At 41.3% G+C, this 17,055-nt stretch overlaps 1 protein-coding gene across 2 annotated transcripts in view; it reads right to left on the bottom strand.

Moving 5' to 3' along the window:
* Positions 1-16,148, bottom strand: part of TESK2 (testis associated actin remodelling kinase 2) — an 82,733-nt gene extending 66,585 nt beyond the window's left edge. The window contains exons 1-2 of one of the 2 annotated variants that reach the window (XM_074876178.1): positions 15,691-16,148; positions 7,562-7,865 (exon numbers count right to left, since the gene is read on the bottom strand). In XM_074876178.1, the coding sequence (XP_074732279.1) occupies positions 7,562-7,783 (222 nt within the window). In that variant the 5' untranslated portion in view covers positions 7,784-7,865; positions 15,691-16,148. The remainder of the gene's footprint in view (positions 1-7,561; positions 7,866-15,690) is intronic. The other variant, XM_074876177.1, reaches the window with a different exon arrangement.
* Between the last annotated feature and the right edge of the window lie 907 nt (positions 16,149-17,055).

Below are 17,055 nucleotides of genomic sequence, written 5' to 3'. Positions count from 1 at the left end.
CTATCAGCTTTAAAGAACAGATTAAGGAGGTGTCCACGAAGAACGACAGATAAAGCTGCTTTTGCCCTGGGACAAAAGGATGAAGAGTGAGATGACATGAAGTCTTTTCCAACCCTATGCTTTTGACTCCACAAATCTATAAAGCAAAGAAAAACACATAAAGATGTACAGTGTGGTGGGAAGGACTAAACAGTAATAAAAGTGCCAAAGCTTGATGTAAGCAAAACTTGCAGAAAGCAATCATGCCTACTGGGCAAGAATTAGTTTCCAGGAAAAAAAATAAGTGCGATTATCTCCAGTACGCTACTAATGACAAGCAACTCTTGTTACTGCATTGTAAGTCTGGGGACACGATACAAGTTTACACACACTCTGTTAACCAAGCTATGGTTCCAGCAACACTAAACCTCACATACAACAGCTACCATGAAGAAACACACCTACACACAATTAGTCTTCCTATCTTCCTCTACATAAAAACCACACAAGCATTCTGGCCAATTAAGAGATTTTATGGAGATATTAATGTCACCTTGAAGAATGTAATGTTGGCCTAAAGTCTGGTGACAAAGCAATGAAACTGTTCAGAAGTAAAAGCCAGAGTTGTACTAAGAGCCAAATTCATCTCTTAGTTTGGTATTAACAAGAAACAAACTTTCTCCTGTTGTCAGTGTTTATGTTGAGTTTTGAAATAATCATCAAAAGGTTACATTAAGATTATGAAAAGTTTGTCTCCAGCTGGAATGCCCAGAATTTCCCTGATTTATGCTGGCATTTAACCTCTTCCTCCTTAAAAGCATTCGGGGGGAAGGTATTGGTTTGACAGCCCTGAAGACTGACACCCCACTTATGTGGCAAACAGGTGCACACAGATGAGACAGTAAGAACTTGCTTGTAGAGTCCTAGGAGTGTGCTGGGGCCTTGTCCTGCAGGAGGGAGCTCCATACCAGTTCTATTCTTGGCCATCCTGCAAAGACTGGCAGAAATGCACAGACTCACATTTAGACTTAAAACACACTGACACTTCAAATATCACAGTGCCTGCTTATCTGTCAAAAAACAAGTTAATAAAGATTCCAATTCTGGAAAGTGCTGTCTGCAAACTCCGAGCCACCGGTTTCCAACACCTTCTCCAGTGGGATTTTGCTGAACATGGGCTGAAAACCAAGCAGCTGCTCCCTTGCCTTGAATTCAAGTTCTCTTGCCCTTTCTTCTGCACCTTTTCCATGTCCTTTTTGCAGTCATCCTCTCCTTTTAATCTGGATTGGCATTCCCTTCTCTGCATGCTCATTTACAAAACTACTCAAATATCTCCTTCCCTCCTTCCACACATTCACAAACATTTTACTCTTGGAAGGCCTCTGTTGACATGATATATCACTAAATGCCACAGGAAAACTGAACCCTCTGTCAGTAATGAGTTGCTAGTAGAGTCAATAAGCAAATAGACAGGACCAGCTGTAGAAACAATTCAAACTGGGAAGTTCTAGCTATAAAAGGATAGTTTAGAAAAAGAATAATAAAATATGGCCTGGATACACCAAAGGAGGTTCTATAATCTTCTATAATGGAAGTTTAAAGGACATACTGAAAATAGCTGCCAAGAACAGATCACATATATTTAAGTCTGGCTCAGCTAAGGACACTGTAATAGTTCTAATAACATCCTTTCCTAGCTTTACATTAATTTTAAAATTAGGTGATAAGATTTATTAAGCTGATTTTATAAATGTTTTACAACAGCAATATACATAGATGAACACACAGACTACTGTAGGACATCTGACTTCATGCCACAACCCATTACAACTAAGATTAAAGACTGGCTAATGATAGCTCAAGATACAGTTGTACGTGACAAAGCAGCGTAAGATAGGGAAGCCTTTTACTGAGCTTCCAAAGGAACTGAGCTAGGCCTCCTGTTACTGCATTCACTTCCAGCTCACTGATAGAAGTTTAAAATTTTTTCTGAGTGGCAACTTCCAAATTTGTAGCATTACCCTGTTCACATTATTTCACTAAGTAGTGAAGGCCACTTCATATCTGAGGTCCATCTGAGCAAAACTTAACATACCCACATGAAAAACTTCACTACAAACAAGGATTGAAGGCTACAGGAGATCCACACCCATTATACGTAAGGTACTAATGTATTACAATAACAGCAAGTGGTGTGCATTATAAAAGAGTGTGACACAGAGCAAAAGGATAGTTTTTACATGTCACTTAAGAACAAAACTAGGGCATTCTGACTTAGGTTGTCCACTTTAAAAAATGAAAGATGTTGGAGAAGTTGTTGGAAAGACTTAAACCTATATTGCAAGAACTAGGGGTGGGACAGAAAAGAGACAGAAATTGGGACTACTTAAAACCCCCAAAATTGTCAAAACCTAACTGGATATATGTGCATCAAGTTTTATGGGAAGGAAAGAAGTACTAAAAAGATGCTGGCCCAGCCAAAACAATACAAAGAACAACTGGGTGGGCAATCAGGTGCAGAGGCTTCAAGTCAGGTACAAATTTACAAAAGGGAGATTACACACTGAGCACTGGAACGCATGATCCTCTCTTTGAGGTCTTCAGTTCAGAACTGAGTTAAAAAAACGAGGGGGGAGGTATACCCGTGTTGTATGTGGTGTCAATAGATGCTGTAGACAAAATACCATTACTGGTAAAATATAATGACCTCTGATTATGTGGCAGTGTGTGTGTGTAGATGACCTAATAACTCTTCCAAGGCTTAACTGTTTGAGAAGTCCATAATGCCTTTATTTTTAAACATATAGTTTAACCACAAGACATAATGGGAAAAGTATAATATGAAAATAGATATTCATGCCAACCAAGACAGATACTTTTTTTTTTATTTTGGTCAAGTGACCTGTCTATTCTTATAACTTTTATGTCTGAAGTCATATGAGTTAGTCCCTCACTTTATTGTACAGTTCTTACTCTGCACTGTTTATTCTAGTTAGCCTAGGTCAAACCTAGGTCAAAGGTCAAAAGAAGAAAGTGACATCAAACATTTCTGCACTGGACTCAAGGCCTGCAAAATTACAGAGAGAGATGTTAATCAAGCAGAACAGTAATAAAGTCATAAAGCACAAAAAAAAAAAAGCTCTCAATGAGTCACTTTGGGAAAGACAGATCAGTAGTATCTCTCAGATCTACCACAGTCAGATGTTCCAGAGATCAAGTCCATCAGTATGACAACGTGCCCGAGAGACACAGTATCATAAATGATACAAAACATAAATGATACTAGATAGTGTACATTAGAAGGAACAGAACTACCAGTTTTATCCTAAGTACATTACAGGTATTTGAAAAAAAAGAATTATATATAAGTGTTCTTCACACTACCCCTAAGCACAACTCCACATCAGCCCTGTTTCTCCTTTCACATTAGACAGCTGGATGCTGCTTATCTTTAAGGCATCCTGATGACATTAAATAAATATGAGAAACAGAATCCTAGCCTCAGGTACACAGTATGTATTTAGACAGGCGTACCTTCCCTGATCAGTCAGCACTTTTGAAACTCAGAGAACATGAAGTTGACCATACAAAATAAAGCCTAACAACTAATAGATGAATTGAGGACCATTGTTCCCAGGTATTCAGATAGGAGGCCTTACAGCATAAGAACATACAGCATGAATATCCTGAGGATACTGACCCATTTGTACTCACTATCCCTCTTGTTAAGTCAGCCAGAAGTTCGGTGCTCTCTCTTCGTATTCAGACTTGGCCTTGCACCTGGATAATGCTAGTTTCATAGGCTACGCAGTCCATACATCACAGAATGGCACTATTTCCAGCATTTGCTTCTCAAGGGTATTCATGTCATATCAGCACTAAGAGTCGTCATATCTTGTTTTTCATATGGCTTTGATGCACCTTACAACAACCTTCCCAACATGCAGATACACTGGACACTGAATCTGCACAATTCTGTATTGGACCAATGATCCCTGTTTTCATGTATACATGAATAATAAACTGCAAAAAGTCCACTTTTAACATTCAGCCAAATGCTGAAGTATTTCCAGCCTGTCTCAAAAGTTCAGCTACAGAATGTAGAGCCAACAAGAACTCCTGAAGGAATTTTACAGCAACTTGAATATTTAGTACTGGCTTTGAACCTGAAGGTATATTCGAATAGAAGATGATCCTGGATTTTAGTCTGACTGCAGTTCCAACACACACGCACACATTTTATAACGAATAGTATCTATTTCCTAATACACTATTCAGGTTCAGTGTGATGCTTATCTACCCCACAATTACTTACAGCTCTGTCAGTCTTCCCAACTAGGAATTTAAAGGTTTGGGATCATGGCTGGGCATTGCTCACTTACATAAACTTTGCCTAGCTGAATCTTAAAAGTAAGCCTCAGTGTGCTCAGCTTGCTGTTGAAAATTGGAACACATACTAGTCAGGCAGCTCCTTCAAACTAGATTGCTAAGAAGTTTGACAAAGTTCAGTTTTTCTAAACTAGTTTCTATAATACTTAGTATTCAGGTGAACATGAATTTGAAGTGTTAGTGATGGCTAGCCAAATCAAAATGCTAATTTAATACTTTATGCTGAATAAACCACAAACTTTAATTTATTAATAAAGGTGCAATAGAAATTATAAAAGATCATTCATAGCACATATGACCATTAATATACACATCTAAGCTGTAACGTACTCCTATTCCCAAGTTAAGAGAACACAACTTCTGTCCACTGCGATAGACTATATTTAAAAAGGAGTTTCCACAGAAAAGGATGGAGGGGAAGAAATCACTGAAAACAATTGTCAGCTACATAGCTAAACAAAAATCCTAAGCTCTCAAAACAGTCCAAGCGTTCTTTGCTAAATCACTTGAGTGAACCCAATGTATGATACTCACAATACAATAGACAAATCCATAATTGAAAAAGCTCTGGTGACATGGGGTTTTTTGAGACACCTTTGCTCATTTAAAGGGAAGGCTTCATTGCTCTTGTAAAGATACAGTAAGTCTAGAACTATCCTGGATTTTTCTCGAGTTCAATCATTTAGCTGTGAGCCTGCAGATAGGCCTGAACTTTAACTGTGTCAAACCATGAGGCTCTCCTTCCTGGAAGCACATCAAGGCTCTTGCATGAAATCTGATCATCAGCACAGTAGGATTAATGACAGAGGTGGTCAGGCTGATAAACTAGCAGAACAGAAACCTGCTTAAATGAGTATGGAACTGTATCTAAGATAAGGTCGTAATGCATTCTCACCCCTTTGTGCCAAAACTGAAGCAAGACCTTGTTTGAAACTGATGTGAAAGAGAAGGTTTTATCACTCATTGTCTCCTTGCAGGAGGTCTGTGGTTGTTTCTGGGAAAACAGACACTAGATACTCAGACTACTGCCATCACCCTCTTAGAGTAATGCCACTGATTGCAAACTGACACCACGTGATATCTAGTTTAGCTTACCAAAAGGGGGAATGGCAGGGGAGGGCTTTCAAAGAGTTAGCAGGCTTATTTATGCACAGGAAGGCAAATTGGATATCAGGCATTTCTCTCAATCAACATAAATTCTCAAACAGCTGTTTACCTCTGTATGCCACTACCTGACTAAACCAAGTGCTCTCTTAAAATAAGATATTCTTAATAAATCAACAACTATGAACGCTGGAATTTTTTTTTTTTTTTAGCCACTTTTTTCCCCCACCTACTTTTGTTTCCTAATGATCAATAATAGCATACCTTCCTGCTGGATATGCAAGCACCTTGCCTCAGGGCGCTTCTCCATGATGTTCCCCACCAATGCATGGTATAATATTACAGCTATTTCACCTAGTACGTCTGTTCACAAAGTATGCTGCTATTTGACTGCAAAACTTTTTGAAGTCCCAACATAAATATGATTGGCAATACCACTATAGGATAAATTCATAACCGAAGCACTGGAAAATCCAAGTATTAAAAGAGGGCTAAATCCTGAAGTTACAGAATAGGAAAAGACACAATGTCTAATCAGCAATACTGAGATAAACCTAAGACAAAACTACTCCGAAACACGAATTCTGAAATTCACACAAACAAACCAAGGTCTGTTATTCCCCAGTTACTCAGAGATGACCCAAGTCTATTGGTATCCTTCACAGAAGCTTCGCCATAAAAGCTGTATAGATGAGTTCCAGTGGCACACAGAACTTTAAAAATCAGTTCATCTCACATTAAAAAATGTCTAGATACAAAGACAGTTGCTACAAAACGCATTACAGAAAGTTTTCCAAACAGGAAAATAAGAAAAAACCCCAACCAAACAAAACAAAAAACCCTCACACACCTTGTTTTCAATTGGTACACAAGCTGGCTTTATAAAGAGCTGACCTGTCCCAAGTCTCCTACACACCCCAAATAAAATTCTTCATGTCTGCCCATTTGAAAGAATTAAAAACTTGTGTTAGTGAAAATTAAATTTTATATACCTAGCTAAACAGAAAAACTTCTGTGGAGTGACTTGCTTTTACACAAGAGGAAAGGTATATATCAAGTTTGGAATGCCTCTGGGTATTAAAACAACATTAAAATAATTTTCATTTTCTAATTCACATATTTATTCAAAGCGATAAAACTGGGTAAGAGGGTTTTGGGTTTAACTTCTTAATGAAAAGTCCACATGAAGTGTCATGGAATGGACATAATATACTGTGAGATAAAAGTTTTCTGGCATTTCACTGAAATGGAAGTAATTTGGAGGGTAACTTCATTTAAAGTCAGGAACTAGGACAAGGAAACAAAATATTTTTGCAATGCCCGAAAGCCTGGAAGTCAACTCAATGTCATATTACTCCATGATAAACCTTACCAGAACAGTCACAACAGCAGAAATACCACCAGCACTAAAACTGGGATTGCCTGTATCGTTTCACAAATTGCTTTACAAAGATCTTACCCACTTCCCAGATTCATAGTAGCAAGTCACCGACAACATCAGATTTTCTCATTCAGACTATTTACTTCAAACCAATCTCTGATTATTTGAGTCAGAGGCATGGCATAGCAAGCAGCAAAGGAAACAGAAGAGCAGTTAATCGTATTGTAACTTCAGTGAAATAAATTTTGTGGTTTCAAATTCAGTAACCGTGCATAGATCTAACACACGCATCCAGTGTTGGGAGGCAAAGACTATCAAAGGAAAGAGTACAATCCCACAAAACTAATAAACTAGCTAAATTAAAGACATTCACACTTACATATGAGAAAACCAATAGCCATTGGTGTTTAATACGCTACAGGAATGCAAAAATACATGGCAGAGACCAAAAGATAAACCAATTTTTTTTAGCTTTTACTGTTTCACCCAAACAGCCTCTGCAACTCCACAAATAAATTACAAGTGGTAAAAAACAGTGACAGAGGAAATATCCGAGACCTGCAAGTTCTTCATCACTCACTCATCCTGAGTAAAGCAAATACAGGAACAGTGGACTTCAGTGAAAAGTACTTCTGCTGATACTCTCCTACATTCACAGCACCAAACATGAAGCAATCAACACAAGAGAGGAAAGAACTAAACACACACCTTGAACACCTCAGAGAAGAAACCAGAGCCAATTTTCTCACATGTGAAGTCATCAAGACGAGTAAGTCTGGAAAAGGCACTTATCAGGGCTCTGTATGAAGAGGTACAAACTCTTCCTATCTGGGATGCAGTCCCTTCTCCTCCAGTGCCACCATCAAAGTCTTCAGCGCGCTCCAAGCGTGGTGGAAATCCTGCTATTGAATTCCGCTTACTTCGGTCCATTTTGAAAACAAGGTTTTATTTTGCTAAGGGAGGACTTCTCACATCTTAGGTAATTTGCTGTCTTCTCTACTCTTGTTGGATCCTAAAATACAAGAAATTGAGATTACCATTATTGTAAACATATCTAATAAGTTTGACAGGACTCCAACACAGCTTACACCCATTTAAGGGAATAAGAAAAAAAGCTGAAGGTATCCAAGCAGGGGCATGAAAAAACAAAGAAAAAAAACCCAACCACAACACAACCAACCACACAGCATCATCAGTAAGGACAGACAATCTAATTAACTTTTCCTTTAGATTCATGGAAACACCCTATGCTCTGGCTATTATGAGATTAATAGGTTTGGAACTCAAAATTTAACTGGTAACAAACAACCTTCATTCCTTCCCCACCACCCCTTTCTTTTTTACTTAAGTTCTGGTTGCTAAAACAAGCAAGTAAGCAGGAGGAAACCCACAAAATGTAACGTCTATTCTACTTCAGTAGCAGTTGGTGACCAATCTACTGCTATTGCAAGAAACCATTTCACATTAGGGACTGAACAAAGGATCTCTAACTATAAAAAAACAGATCAACTTTCAGCTGACGTAAGGAAAATTATTAGCTGTCAATAACAGTAGCTGGAACACCAAAACCTTTGTTGCTAAAGCTTCCACCTATGAACGTTTCAAGACCAATTCCTTAACTGGTAAGAACACAAGTTTATACCAACTAAAGAACTAGCTTCCAAATTTATAAAAACATCAACAATCCTGCTGCAAAAACAAAGTATTCTTATAAGAAACTGCCAGAACAATTCTACCCACAAACACACTTTTTGAAGCTATATTAATTTCAGTTCAACTGAAAACACAGGAAACAAGCTACATTTGCCAAGTCAGAGAAAAGGAAAAAAAAAAAAGGAAAAAAGGAAAAACCAACAGTAAGGGAATTTTTTTCTTTTTAAGAGGATGATGAAGTAATTGGGATGACTCTGGAGCCCATCAAATTCAGCTTGGACTGGCAGACCTGACAGGTGGCCTACTTTTTTTTTTTTTCTTTAAACTTTAGACTCAGGAGGTTATTCATCTTTTCCACACTTAACTGTTCATTTACAGCAATTTGGTGAGCCTCTACAAAACCTGAACAAAGTGAGCAGTCACAAAGAGGATAGATTTCTCTCCCTGCCTCCTCCTGCCCCACCACCCCTTGAGAGTGAATAAAAAACTGGAAGGAGGGGAAGGAAACAATAAAATTAAGGGAAAAAAAATGGTGGACAAAATAATCACAAAGCAGGGAGCAGGCCAGGCAATTATACTTCTGTTTACACAGATGTACAGAACCTGAACAATACACTAAATTTGAAGAGCATCTCAAAAACAGGCACACCAGCTGTCCTCTGAATACATAGCAGTGCTGCTATACCCATGTTTTGTATGCAGTGTATCTTTCAGAGATGCTCTGTGCCAACACATCAGAAAAGCACATAGTCCTTCCCTGCCTTCAGAAGTAAACTCTGTTGAACTCTGTGGAATTGAGGTTGTCCTCTCAAAAACAAAACAAAAACACCTCCATATTTTCAAGGGTGTTTATTTCAAACATCTTAACACTTACCTCTCTAAGCGAGAGTCAGTGGGTATAAGAGAGAGTCTTACCAGGGCCTGATTAAGAAAATTTAATCTTTATGAAATCCCATGTTGTGGTATTCCTACAGAATTTTATATGCTGACTCCCACACGCATGCACTTACTGCACTCTCCAGATGATAGTACTACATAGTCTAATGTTATAGTGTGGCCGACTGCCACACAGAAGATCAGGATCCAATTTCTGACCTCATATTCTTGCCCCATGAGGCTTGAGGGTCTGGAAATGGTACAGAAGCACCATGGGAAGATAAATCCTGTTATATCTCTCCAGCTGAGAAAAATAGCCCAGAGAACCTCCTCAGCTATAGAGAAGATGCCCAGGAATTTCCAAGGCACGCTTAAATAATTCCTTTTGATCTGAAAGGGACAAACTATCATTTGGTTACTTTTCAAGAAGATGAAGAAAGAACTGCCTATGAAAGGAGGATAGACAAGAAACCATGGTGTTAATTATTTCTCTGGAACATGAGAGGCAAGTATCTTTGGAGACTGAACAGAAAACCCTGCTGTAATTGAAGAAACAATTTTTTAGTACTCACTTGCATCAGAGTAGTACTCACATGCACTAGTTGCTTTCCAAAGGAAAGGAACAAGTATTTGCCCCAGAAATGCACCCTCTGACACTCCAGTATCACAGCAATGCCACATGAAGCGGACCCTGGATATTGTAGACACCCCTGCTAAATCTCGTTAAACACCACATCCACACCGCAGCCAGCAAACTACAGCAACTTGTAAAGCAGGACTATAAATTTAAGTTTCCAGGCAAAGCAAGACATATGCAAAAACAAAATAAGGAAGATTGCTGTTGTCTTAACTAGAGGAAGACACCAAGTTCGGTAAGCCATCTTCAACAGGAGGAAAAGCCTAACTCTATCTTAAGTATCCAGATACCATTAAGGAAAGATCAGCTCTCAGCATTGTCTCTCGATCTATTTAACACACACACACAAAAAACTCCCTCACACATACACATCCTTTTGATTGAAATCACATGGTGAACTTTGCAAAACTCTATACAAATCCCACAACGAAAGAAGAGATTCAAAGTACTTCACACAACATAAACCCCAAAAGGTTTTGCCATCTGGATTCCCAAGTAACCCATTCCTTCATTTTTGTCTGCTAGGGTTTGCCTTCTTTCCAGACAGCTCCACGAAATCCTTCAAAATTATTAGGATAGAGCTCCATTTGTCTAGTATTCTGCCCAGGATTGCATACACAGAATTAGAGGAAAATTTCAAGTGGGCACAGTTCCAAGTGGGCCTCCTGTCATTTTGGCCAATTACGCTAATGATCACATTCTCAATGAAATCAACCAAGGTTTAATTGACTGTCAAGTCAGTCTGAGGTACTTTAATTTACTACCTTGTATGGTTAATTAAAGTGCACTGAACAGAATCCAAGACTATCCAGCAAATCCTGCAACCAACTAAAAGGCTGTTGGGTGGTTTTCTTCATATTAAAGTTCAGCTTAAAAACTCTTAAGCTGTGCTCAACAGCCAGTTTAAAAAAGACACTAAACACTCTAAAAAACATTTCCCAATAAATCCTCAGCTTTCAGACCAATTTTTCTGACACACTTATTCAAGAAAAATGCACCCCACTCTGCCAAGACAAAAATAATTTAGAAATACACCTCCCCAAATGCATACCTGCCCTACTCATCCATTTATTACATTACTGAAAAGCACAATTTCAGAATATTTCATACCCTACCACATTTTAATTTATTGGTTTAAAAAAACCTTGAAGAATGAAAAATAATCCATGTTAATACTATATTAAGATCAGTTTCTCCACTGCACGAATGCACTGATATTTTAATTGTAGAAGTTACTATAAAACACAAATACTATCAGCACTTATTTGGCTTTCAAAACCAATGCCTAAGCCCGCAAATATTTAAAGATGGAAATCACACAATAGCACATCAAGTTATACCCCACACATGAATGTAAAACTAACAGGTCACATATATTAGCCAGTACTTAACATTTCATACTTCATAGACATAAAAATGTGTAAGGCTTCCCAACTTTAGCAGCATCCCTTTAACGCCTTAGGGTATAAAACAAGATCCTTCTAAAAACCATTTCAATTCATTACTAAGATGTTTTCTGTCCGCAGTATCTTTATAAATATGTGCATATTTGCACTGAAATGTCAAACTCACAATTTCTTAAAAGATGGCCTTAACAACAACAACCATTTTTAGACACAGAAGACTGTCGCTAGGCATTCAGCCTGGAAAGCAATAAATCTGGTAGATGCATGTTATTAATTTGAAAAGGTTTTCTGAAGAACAAGATGCCAAAGCTTTGACATAAGTCATTTGCCAAGAGTTAACTATTAAGCTCGTAGTCTGATGTAGCTTCAAAACCTAGCACTACAAAAACATGAAGGAATTATGCTGACAAGTATCAATCAACAAAATAATAATTTGGGGGGGTAGAATTCACTGTTGTAATGTGCAAATTTCAGAAAAGCTTCAAAGGAATGTAAAGAACAAAATCTTCCAAGGACTGAATTGACTTTGAGGTCATTAGCCTGGAAAAGAAAAAGAAAAACAAGAAAAAGATGTTTGGAAATGAAACACAAGAAATCAAACTAAACAGGTAAAGAGAACCACACATTCCACAATTTTGTTCTTAACTCCTGTCATCCACTTTCCTAACAGAGGAAAGCTCCTTGGTTTGTCCATAACATAGCTTCTTGTCTTTGGGAAAAAGATAGTATCAAATATTTACAGACAAGGTAGCTACAAGTACCAGAGCTTGCACTATGTTTGGCCTAACTCATCCTGAAGCTGAAGTCTTTTTGACTACTTTTACAGGCTAAGTCTTAGGGTCCAGTTTATAGTCTTAGTTACGACACTGCACTCAAATGTGAAAATCCCAACATTTTCTATTTTCATTTAGGTAATATTTTGCTTTAATTTCATCTCCCCTGTAGGGGATAATTCCTAGCTCTAGCCAGTACTGTCATAGCATAAGCTTCCCACAACTAGGGTTGACATTCCTCAGAAGAGACCTGCATTAGCCCTGCTACACCACTGGAAGTCTGCTAAACTGCATCGTGGTTTTATACTGCAAACAAACCTCCACAAGAGGCTGAACTGAAACAAACAGCTCATTTATTTTGTTTCTGTAGCCAAGTTTGAAACCAGTAAGAGAGACTAGCCATTAACTTAGAGCAGAGCTCAGGATTCAGGGCCAAGGTTGTAGGTTTAAAAATATCTGCATCAAGCAGAGGCATAAATTCTGGCACATATTGATGCTTATGCCCATAGTATAAATGCCAACAGTTTCTAGGGTCCAATTATAATACAAACCTAAACCTCTACAGAAGGACCCTGCAAAAATCCATTCCTCTCCTAGTCTGGTTTTAGTCACTCCAATCCACAGTGCAGACAGTCTCTAGCCTAGTTACAGAGCATCGTTAGAGTTAAATAATCACTCAAGTAGATCATGTACAATGCACAGCTGCTGCTTCAAATGGATGATTTTAATATATTATGTTTGCCTAACAAAACAGAGCTCAGTAGAGACACTGAGAAGCAGCTCATGCCTTCCAGGTGTCAGCAGTTTTTCTTGAGAAAAACAAAGGAAATCAAAGCCTTCCAATGCCACAGGTATTGTAACATCTTAGTAATCAAGAAATTTCCCCCTCAGCCTCTCTGCCAGGTTTATGACTGAGGGCTGACAGCTCTATTAGCACTGGGGGGGTTTCACAGGAGACAGGAAGCAACTTTCTGTGGTTGTGATGCAGCCAGAGAGACAATCCAGCACAGAAAAGGCAAGAAAAGAGAACAAGAATGCTTGAAAGAGGCATGAATATAAAGTAAGCAGGCTGAATTTCATACCTGACTGACCTCTCCTGGACACAATTTACATTTATGTATCATCAAACAAGGCAGTCAATGTTTCTATTTTCCAGCTAAAAGTATCATCTCCACAAATATTTAACACACATTCTGTAATCTACCCTTAAAACACAGCTGAAACACCCATCCATGTTACTGGTTTCATGTTCAGTGAAACACCCAGCACCATGTTTACTTCAGGTACCTGCTGCACAAATGAAACAGTAACACAGTCTTGACTAATTTATTTACAAATTTTTGAAGTGAGAACAGGGCTTCCCACATCTGTTGTTGTTAAGGTATTGGAGACATTGGAATCCGATGGTATTTACCCAACAATCTGAAGCACTCTGAGTACCGCGGAGAAACACATCTCACAGTTTGTGAGCCACAGACCTGGAGCACACAAAGTCAGCCTTCAAAAGCAAAGTTATCTCAACTAACTCCACTCCTGGGTACAAGAGCTATTACAGTTCTCCAGTGCAACCAGTGGGACAATCATATCAAAAAGTGGCTTAGCGACTACCAGAAATGTGTTCAACTTAAGGAAAAGAGACAGGACCACATGCAAAAAAGCTTACTATCTAAGTCAGAAAGAGGACTTGACAACAGACAGAGCCAGTGTGATTTGTTGTCAATTATTAGATGTACTTACTGATAAATACAAAAATTCAAATTAATACGTTGGGGATCTAATAAGGAGGAAAAGGGCTTAAAAAAAATATGAACATTGACCTTTTCTGATCTTGCCTAGAAGAGCACTTATTTTTGTGCCAGGCTGCAGGATACCACACTGCAAGGATACAATAAAAAGCTTTGCCATTGTGCAAACGCATGGTTCTCGGCTACAGAAGAATACAGAAAGGGAATCCATGATGCAAGTGAATCACAAGCTTCATTCTTTTCTGCAGCAGACACAGAAGCAACAATCCCCTCCTTTAACCCTGCATTTCTTTCATGAATTTGTGAAGTCATTTGCATAAAGAATGACAACAGCAAAAGCAAGTGTATAGCTTTGGAGGCTACAGCAGGCCTGTAACACCAGAACACCTCATTTGGACCAACTTTCTCCTTCCATGGTCACAAAAAAATTAAGCACTGAAGCAAGGTTTGCTCCATCCCTATCTCCTGCTCCACGACCACTGCCAGCTGTTCATCCTAATGAAACAGCACAAAACAAATTCCAAGCAAAAAACATAGGAGAGCACACACTTGCCACCAGGTACAGGAAACACATCCCTCTGCCTTCAGTTCAAGCTACTCATGTTTTGCATGCAAGTTTTACATGAAGACAAACCAAAACAGACAATGAAATCACATAGCCATGTCTACAGCTGCACAGCATACTTCTGCAGGAGTCAGAAAATGACATTTTTATTGGCCTATCAGGATATGGTATGCAATAATAATTTCCAAAAGATGATGACTAAATGGAAAGGTTTATGGTTAGTCCACTGGGTATATCAGAGTTTCTCATTAAAAAAAATTCTTATCTTAGGTTGTAAATTCCACTGCCTAATTAAGTTCATAGAACTGTAAGTCTGTTGATTTTACAGACAATAAAATATGCTAGAACTCTGATCTCCACCAAAAAAAAAAAAGTTTCAGCTGAAGCATAAAGGCTTCTCATAAATTATCCTAAATATTAGCTATAGGTCTTTTCTAGGGGGACAAACAGAAAGGTATAAACTTAAATAAAATTCAGTTCAGTACTACTGAAATTTTAGCTTTCAACTATCAAGGCACCACCTATGAGAATACCCAAGTGGGAAATCCCCCATACTTAAAGCAAATATAGTTCCCGCCCTGAAAGGAATGCAACATTAAGAGAGATCATCTGCATTCATACAGCACCTTTCATCTGAAGGCCATAATACAAACATATATGCACATACACCTGAACAGTCGAGCCTGTCATTAAAACATGATTCACGTATTCTTACAGGGTAGCACTTAAAATAGTAAAACCCGACCCAAGCTTTCACACTTCTTGGCAAAGTGACCATTTCGAAAGCAATCCTCATGTGGCTGGGCAAAGCTCCTAGCCGCGTTCAGGCAGACCCTTGCCCCCGGATCAGGGCACGGGTTTCCGTAGCCGGCTTTCCCCGCAGCGCTCAGGCGTCCTGCAGCACCCGCTCCCCCTCACGCCTCGCCCTCGGGGCGACCGCAGCCCCTTCACCCACCCGCTCACCGAAACGCACCGCTCGCCTCACCGCGCCGCCGGGGGCGGGAGGGGGCGGCAGGACCCCGCCGGCTGCCCTTTCCCCTCCGCTAAACGGGTGCCGCTTCCCGGAGCGCCTCCCTGTCCTCTCCTCCCTCACCGCCTTCGGGGGGTGCCCCCCCCCCGCGCCGGGACCTTCCCCTCACTGACTGCCCCAGAGAAACGTGCCCCCCCCCCGCCGGCCGTTACCTGAGCGGCGGCGCCAGCGGGGCCTGCGGGCGGCGCGGGCTCTCATGGCCGCATACCCCACCCGCAGCCAACCCCCGGCCCCTCAGCAACCCGGCGAGGGTCTGTCCCGCCGCGGCGGCAAGCGAGGGGGCCCCATGTGAGGAGGGAGCCCAGCTGCGGGACCCGGGGCCGTGATCACCGCGGCTCCTCCTCCTCCTCCTCCTCCCTCGGCTGCCGCCCCCGCCTCCTCCTCCTCCTCACGCGTCCGCCTCCCCCCTGGAGCGAGCTCCGCCGCCGAGCCGCCCACAGCGCCGGTCGGGTGCCGCCCCTCCTTAGCAGCCAATCGGCGCCGGACGAAGCTGGATGGACGGTGGCGCTCGGCCAATGGAGGAAGGGAACCCGGGCAGAGGGTCTCGCAGGTAGTCCGCGTGAGTGCCCCTTTCTAATTGGTCATAAGCCACTTGAGAGGCAGGAAGATTGACCAACCATACGAGCGACAACAACTCCCGAGAGAAGAGCGGGAGCCAGTGGCAGGAAAGAGAGAGGGGCGTTGCTAGGGGCGCCTCGCTTTCACTGGTCAGCCTTTGAGGGCGGGTTATAAATAAGAGAGTTAGCCAGTAGAAGTGTGGGCGCGTCGTGACGGACGGGCGGAAGAGCCAGTCCCCGTATGTTTATAGGCAGCGGTGGGCGTGACGCTGTCAGCGGGACGGGCACCCCACCGGGCCCGTGCGGGTGCCGTGGCGGCGGCGGAGCCCCCTGCGGTCCCGCACCGCGGGCGGCGGCGCTGAGGCGGGGGCTGGCAACCGGCTGTCGGTCCGGGAAGCGCAGTAACCCCCCGTCCTCTCCGAGGGGGGCTCCCTGGCGGCCCGCGGGGCCTCACCGCCCACCTCGGGCCTTCGTGCTGCAGGTTCCGCCGGCCCTTCGCCCTAAAACCTGACCAGCACCGCAGCCGGTTCCGGCACCAGCCCTCACCCCTCCACCCGGGCATCCATTTACACGCGGCTGGGGCAACACCCGGCTTTAAAGTGACCATAATTGGGCTCTGTGGCGGCATCCCTGCTGTTATTGACTCTAATTACCTGTCCCTCTACTATGTTTCCCACAGGATTCATCCCTTGTTCTGGTCTCTTCCTCCCTCCAGGTCTTGCAGCTTCAGCATTGTACTCGAACTCTTCCCTTTTTTTCCAGCTGCCTGCACCCCAGCCGTGGTGTCACTCACAGCAGAGTTCCTCGCTGCACAGAACATCCTGCTCAGCCCCTCGAGTCCCTGTCTGTAGCTGTCTTAATGCAGCTCAAATATTCTGAGGTTTTGGCTGCCAAGCCGTAATAAGTCTCCGATTTTCTCATACAAACTTATTTTTCAAATTATAACTTATCCACATGTAG

This window comes from Strix uralensis, chromosome 8, assembly GCF_047716275.1.
Source record: "Strix uralensis isolate ZFMK-TIS-50842 chromosome 8, bStrUra1, whole genome shotgun sequence".
Classification (NCBI taxonomy): domain Eukaryota; kingdom Metazoa; phylum Chordata; class Aves; order Strigiformes; family Strigidae; genus Strix; species Strix uralensis.
This window is presented reverse-complemented; position numbering and strand designations above follow the sequence as displayed.